This window comes from Cebus imitator, unplaced genomic scaffold, assembly GCF_001604975.1.
Source record: "Cebus imitator isolate Cc_AM_T3 unplaced genomic scaffold, Cebus_imitator-1.0 Scaffold134, whole genome shotgun sequence".
Lineage (NCBI taxonomy): Eukaryota > Metazoa > Chordata > Mammalia > Primates > Cebidae > Cebus > Cebus imitator.
Window position 1 is genome coordinate 2272447 of NW_016107449.1, and position 7095 is coordinate 2279541.

At 56.2% G+C, this 7095-nt stretch overlaps 1 protein-coding gene across 1 annotated transcript; it reads left to right on the forward strand.

Moving 5' to 3' along the window:
• Positions 1 to 2533: 2533 nt before the first annotated feature.
• Positions 2534 to 6753, forward strand: THBD (thrombomodulin). The gene has a single exon (XM_017541475.2). The coding sequence runs from the start codon at positions 2740 to 2742 to the stop codon at positions 4630 to 4632; it is 1893 nt and encodes a 630-aa protein (XP_017396964.1). The 5' UTR covers positions 2534 to 2739; the 3' UTR covers positions 4633 to 6753.
• The last annotated feature ends 342 nt before the right edge of the window (positions 6754 to 7095 follow it).

Genomic DNA, 7095 nt, shown 5'->3' on the forward strand with positions numbered 1-7095 from the left:
CAAAGAGATAGGGGTGAGTGGCACACCCTGGTGTGCAGGGGGCACAGATAGGAAGATGGGGTGGGGCAAGAGCAGAGACCAGGGACCTTCACTCACCAGAAGGTAGTTTAAAATATGCAAAGCCTCCAGGGTGTTGTCTGGAGGGGAAGAATGAAACTGCTGAGGGCAGGTCCTGGAAGGCAAAGGTACCCTGAGCACCAGGGGTGAAGCCGACGGTGGGAAAGCCAAATGGGTCATGCCCACTCATCCTTCTACAGGGCAACCCAGACACTGTGGTGCCACCCATGGGGCAGTGCTCTGCTTCTAACTGCTGTTGCTCTAGCTTCATTCTAATATAGAAACATCCAAAATCTGCACCTCCTTGTATTGGTCAATCCAAGTTTCACAGACATCACTGAGTTCTCAGTGGACTCAGTTAATGGGGCTGTTCTCACACTTTTCTTTTTTTTTCTGTGCAAGAATCAGTAATGGGTGCAAGCAGGACTGCATAGGACGTCCGGTGAAACATGGTGGTGGTGCATCAGCTAGAATCCCATCCAAAAATGCAACCAGCCCGGTGTGTGGGGTGAGACCTGATCCTTTAGTGTCCCTCAGTCCCTTTTAGGGCTGGCAGGCTCAGAAGGGACCTGCTTATCACCCCCCAGGGCCCCATTCCTTGTTTAATGCTTTGCTATCACAGTCTTGAAATCCTTGTGATTGAACAAGGGACTCCACATTTTCACTTTGCACTGGTCTCTGATTCTGTAACGGATCCTGTCCCCTCTCTTATCTCATCCACTCCGCAAATTGTCCCCACATTCTGAGACCCTTCAGCAGTGTCCCCAAGAAGTTCCTGCCCCTACCTGAAGCTTCACCCTCAACCCATGGCGGCACCCCAGACAGCCCTGCTTCTGGGTCCCGCATGGGCCGGCTGTGCACCGGAGTCACGACCCCTGAGACAGCCAACCACTGCCCGCTCCCACCGGGGACAGCCCTGCTATCCTGTCTGCTGCCCTTCCCTTCCTCTTCCCAGGGGTCCGGGTCAGGTGAGGTGCAGCTGTGCGCATTCTGGGTGCTTCGGACCCCCGTGTCCAGCAGCTCCTCGGTTTCCGGGAGCTGGGGCGGCCTTCCCAGCGCAGAGCTCAGCTCAGCGGGATGCTTTGAGGCTCTCTGCCCCAAGGCGCTGGAGGGTGCGGGGTGGGACAGTCGTGCTAGCCCCTTTCACTTTCGGAGTGTCCATGCTCCACCCACTTGGTCACTGCGGGTCAGCCCAGTCCAGCCCGGCCCACCCCACCGGTGCGTGTCTTTCGCAAGTGCAGAGGCCATTCTCTGTTCTCGTTTAACGTCCGGGACCTACGCGACCCTGGAGGCAAGAAGTAAACGCCGCGGAATCCGCACGGAGCTGCCGGGGCACCGAGCTTCCTACCCCAGGGGGAGGCCTCTGCGCTCCCAGGCCTTAACCCTATTGAGCCCGAAACTTCTCCAACTTCCTAGGCTTTGTTTAGAGCCCGACAGCGCCGCCGCCTGGCGCTCGTTGTGAGGACGGTGGAGGAGAGACGCAAGGGTGCTTTTGAACCTTCTGCCTCTCACTGCTATGGGGGCGACCCGAGGAGGCGGCCCACTCCTCCGCATTCCCAGTAAGGGAACGACCGGATGAGGTCGAAAGTGACAGATTCCAATCTCCTTCTCCAGCCGTCCTCACCGCGCCCATCCACAGGACCGTGGCTCTCAGTGCCCTTTGCCAAGCAAGTGGCATTTCTGTACATCTCGGTATCAATGCGGCCTCTGGATGAAATGGAAACTTCCTTTGCTGACCTGGGTGGGATCCGCTGGAAGCCCGCAGCGCCTCCCCGGGGGGCTGCCAGCCACCCTGTTGGGGTGCGAGATGTGCCGTCCCTCGGAAGCTGGAAGGAAACCGGCCAGGCTGATTCGCTCCCACGCGCCCGCCCCTACCCGGCACCGCAGCAATTCACCTGCCACGACCTCTGAGCGAGGTCAGGACCTCTAGGCGCCCAGATAGTGTCCCCGCGCCTTCCTCACGCGACGAGATAGCGTTCCCCAGGGACTCGCGGGTCCCTGACCAACCATGGGGCAGAGGGCGCTACTGTTAAGGCAGTCCTCTCCGCCCTGTCCCGTCACCGCAGCCACAGCCACTGTCCTCTGAGGCCAAGCGCTCCGCCAGTTCCCTGAGCCAGGCACCCTGGCAGGGGATGGGATCCAGCTGTCTCTCCTTGCAAGCCTGTCTTTGGGGAAGTCCACGTCCTAGACAGTCCCTCCCAAAGTCCCTTTCGTGCCCGTCACCCCTCCCAGTGTCGTGCAGGTTTTGTGCACCATCTCCCCCACGCCCCATTCAAAGCCCTCTTCGCTGACGTCTCCGATTCCCAGAGCTCTGCAATGCGGGCTTTCCTTGGAAGTGGCGGCAACATGTATGAAAAGAAAAGGAGGTCCAAGAGATGAAGGAGGGCTGCACGCGTGGGGGTCAGAGTGGTGGGGGCGGGGACAGTCGTCTGGCTACAGGGGTGCTGGCCTTTCCTGGCGCCTGCCCCTGCTGGCCCCGCCCGAGAACCTCCCTGCACCAGAGCCGGGTTTACTCATCCCGGCGAGGTGATCCCATGCGCGAGGGCGGGCTCAGGGCGGCCAGAGAACCCAGCAATCCTAGTATGCGGCCTCAGCCCTTCCCACCAGGCACTTCCTTCCTTTTCCCGAACGTCCAGGGAGGGAGGGCCGCGCACTTATAAACTCGAGCCCCGGCAGAGCCGCATGTCAGAGGCTGTCTCGCAGGGTCTGCGCGCCGCGGCCAGAAGCGTCTGGACTGAGACGGAGAGCAGAGGCTGTCGCCAGCGGCGTCCCGCGCCCCTCTGCTCCGGCACGGCCCCGTCTCAGTGCCTGCGCTTTTCCCGGCGCCCGCACACGGCGCGCCTAGGTAACATGCTAGGGGCCGGGCTCCTTGGCGTGCTGGCTCTGGCCGGCCTGGGGCTCCCCGCGCCCGCAGAGCCGCAGCCCGGTGGCAGCCAGTGCGTCGAGCACGATTGCTTCGCGCTCTACCCGGGCCCCACGACCTTCCTCGCTGCCAGCCAGATCTGCGTTAGACTGCAGGGCCACCTAATGACAGTGCGCTCCTCAGTGGCTGCCGATGTCATTTCCTTGCTACTGAGCGGCGACGGCGACATTGGCCCGCGCCTCTGGATCGGCCTGCAGCTGCCACCAGGGTGCGGCGACCCCAAGAGCCTCGGGCCCCTGCGCGGCTTCCAGTGGGTTACAGGAGACAACCACACCAGCTACAGCAGGTGGGCGGAGCTCGACCTCAATGGGGCTCCGCTCTGCGGCCGGCTGTGCGTCGCAGTCTCTGCTGCTGGGGCCCCTGTCCCCGGCGAGCCTGTCTGGGAGGAGCAGCCTTGCGATGCGAAGGCCGATGGCTTCCTCTGCGAGTTCCACTTCCCAGCCACCTGCAGGCCCCTGGTGGTGGAGCCCGGCGCCGCGGCTGCCGCCGTCCGGATCACCTATGGCACCCCATTCGCGGCCCGCGGAGCGGACTTTCAGGCGCTGCCGGTGGGCAGCTCCGCCGCGGTGGCGCCCCTTGGCTTGGAGCTGACGTGCGCCGCGCCGCCTGGGGAGGTCCAGGGACACTGGACTAGGGATGCGCCCGGCGCTTGGGACTGCAGCGTGGAGAACGGCGGCTGCGAGCACGCGTGCAATGCGAGCGCTGGGGCGCCCCGCTGCCTCTGCCCAGCCGGCGCCGCCCTGCAGGCAGACGGGCGCACCTGCACCGCCCCCGCGAAGCAGTCCTGCGAAGACCTCTGCGAGCACTTCTGCGTTCGAAACCCCGACAAGCCCGGCTCCTATTCCTGCATGTGCGAGACCGGCTACCAGCTGGCGGACGACCTGCACCGGTGCGTGGACGTGGACGACTGCATGCTGGTGTCCAATCTGTGCCCACAGCGCTGTGTCAACACTCAGGGTGGCTTCGAATGCCACTGCTACCCTGGCTACGACCTGGTGGACGGCGAGTGCGTGGAGCCCGTGGATCCGTGCTTCGGAACCAACTGCGAGTACCAGTGCCAGCCCTTGGGCCAAACGAGCTACCGCTGCACCTGCGCCGAAGGCTTCGCGCCAGTGCCCCAGGCGCCGCACAGGTGCCAGATGTTTTGCAACCAGACTGCCTGTCCAGCCGACTGCGACCCCAACACCAAGTCTAACTGTGAGTGTCCTGAAGGCTACATCCTGGACGAAGGTTTCATGTGCACCGACATCGACGAGTGCGAGAACGGCGGCTTCTGCTCCGGGGAGTGCCGCAACCTCCCCGGTACCTTCGAGTGCGTCTGCGGGCCCGACTCGGCCCTCACCGTCCAGATGGGCACCGACTGTGACACCGACAAGGTGGACGGAGGCGACGGCGGCTCTGGAGAGCCTCCCGTCAGCCCGACGCCGGGCTCCACCTCCAATCCCCCGGCCGCGGGGCGCGTGCATTCGGGCGTGCTCATAGGCATCTCCATCGCCAGCCTGTCCCTGGTGGTGGCGCTTTTGGCTCTCCTCCGCCACCTGCGCAAGAAGCAGGGTGCCACCAGGGCCAAGATGGAGTACAAGTGCGCGGCCCCCTCCAAGGAGGTAGTGCTGCAGCACGTGCGGACCGAGCAGACGCCGCAGGGACTCTGAGCGACCTGGGTCCAGGAGCCCGGCTTTGGCGTGGCCTTCCTCTCGCTCCTGTGCCTCCTCACCCTCAGCTGTACTCCACCGCTACCCACAGCACCTTAGCTGGATTACCGCTGGAGAAGGCCCGCCCCGCCCCCACCAAGCCGTGTTCTCCGATTCCATGCCTAAATGGGGAGGGGGTGATTAGAGGGAGCTGAGCCTCAGCCCCTTCCATGACGTCACTGGACCACCGGGCAGAGATGACGATTTTACGACGAAGACAAAGACTGCGAGTGTCCCAGCTCCTCACCACTGGGCGCAGGAGGGTGAGCGTTATTGGTTGGCGGCCCTTTGGGCAGACCTTGACCTCGTGGGCTAGGGATGAGCAAAATATTTATTTTTTTAAAGTATTTAGGCTTTTGTTTGTTTCCTTTTTTCCGACTTGTATGTCTCCAGTATCCTTTGCACACCTCTCCCGTCTCTCTCTACAAACTCCCACTTGCCATGTGGCAGATAAACTAACTTAGTGATTTTTTTCTAGCCCTTTCACATTTATGAAGCAAGCCCCATTTATTCGCCATTCTTGCTAGTTTTCTCCTCTCAGGAACTGGGCCAGCTCACCTGAGTCGCCCTACCTGTGTCATCCTACCTGTGCCCGACCCTATTTCTTTTGCCCTTAGCTGTCTGTTCAGACAGAACTCCCACATGAAACAGAAACAAAAACGCTAAAAGTAACAATGGCCGTTTGCTTTTTCACCAGATTTGCTAATTTATCCTGAAATTTCAGGTTCTCAGTGCAAAATAATTTTAAACAAAGGTTGAGATGTAAAATGCATTAAATTAATGTTGCTAGACTGTCATAGATATTACACCCAAAGGGGTTTTTATCTTTATTTTTTTAAACAGTGAGCCTGAACTTTGTGGTTGCTTTGATTTGTACTGAAAATGGTAATTGTTGCTAATTTTCTTATGTAGTTTCCTTTTTTGTTATTATTACTTACTTTTGACAGTGTTGAAAATGTTAGGAAGGTTGCTCTGGATTGAGAGAAGAGACAGGCACCTTCCAGGAGACAGTTTAAGAAAGTTTTGAGCTTCATGATTCACGCCAGTTGGTAATTGTCTCTCACTGTTCTTGTCACTGGTAGACCTAAATAAAACCAGCTCTACTGGTCTTATGGAAGGGAGCTTGGGAATAGATCCTGGAGGATGCCTAATTAGGGCTTAGCCTTAATCAGGTCCTCAGAGAATTTCTGCCATTTCAGAGGGTCTTTTGGAATGTGGCCCCTGAAAAAGAATTGGAAGCTGCCCATGGGAGCTGATTAGAGATGCAGAATCCTAGGCCCTACCCCATCCAGTTCATGAGAATCTATATTTAACAAGATCAGCAGGGGACGAGTCTGCTCAGTAATTTGAGGCCAGTGGTTCCAGACTGCTTCGAATTTTCTGGAATACATTAAATATGGATCAGTTATAAGTAGCAGGCCAAGTCAGGCCCTTATTTTCAAGAAACTGAGGAATTTTTATTGCATAGCTTTGCCCTCTGGTAGAAAAGACTAGGTACACATCTCTAGACACTGCCACACAGGATCTGCAAGGCCTTTGGTTCAACTAAGCTAGGAAGGAAATCCTGCTTCAGTGTATGGAAACAAATGTATCATAGAAATGTATCTTTTGTAAGACAAAGATTTTCCTCTTCTATTTTATAAACTCAACATATTTGTACATAGTTATTTATTTGTTGGAGATAAACTAGAACACAGGCAAAACCCTTGCTATGACATCACTTGTACAAAATAAACAAATTACAATGTGCTCTTGGGTTGTGTGTCTGTTCACTTTTCCTTCCCTAGTTCCCTCATTTTAAACCATGCAAATGCTGTGAGACGCATGAAGGGCTGCCCTGCACCCCAGCACTCGTGTTGTCTGATGATGGCACCCTCTCTGATTTTCAAAGTTCTTTCCAGAGGCTGTTACTTTCACTGTAGAACGACTTCATGCTATCTCCGTATGCACAAATATTTATTTATTTCCTTCTGTAACCATAACAACTTCATATATGAGGACTTGTTTTCTGTGCTTTTTAGTACATTACAGGATCATTTGTTGGAATGAATTAAATAAACCCTTCCTGGGGCAACTGGTGAATCCCAGCTGTGTGTCCTGTGTATGGTTTGGCATTATCTGCTCTGCAAGATATCCAAATTCAATGTAGTCATGAAGGATCTCAGTTGGTGGCTCTAATTCAAGTGTTCATTTCTAAAGGTATGAAATCATTCCCATCTCTGTTGGAGATTAAAAACATTGCCTTTTCAATGCACACATTTCTTGGGCTCACTTTCCTAGGATGGTAGGGCTGGCTCAATGCAATATGCAGGGCTCAGAAAGAGTTTTTAAAGAAAAAATTAAAAGAAAATAAAGCCCAGGCAAACATTCAAATGCTTTATATGCCTGGATAATGCCAAATTTTTGAGTTTTAGTTTGTGTGGC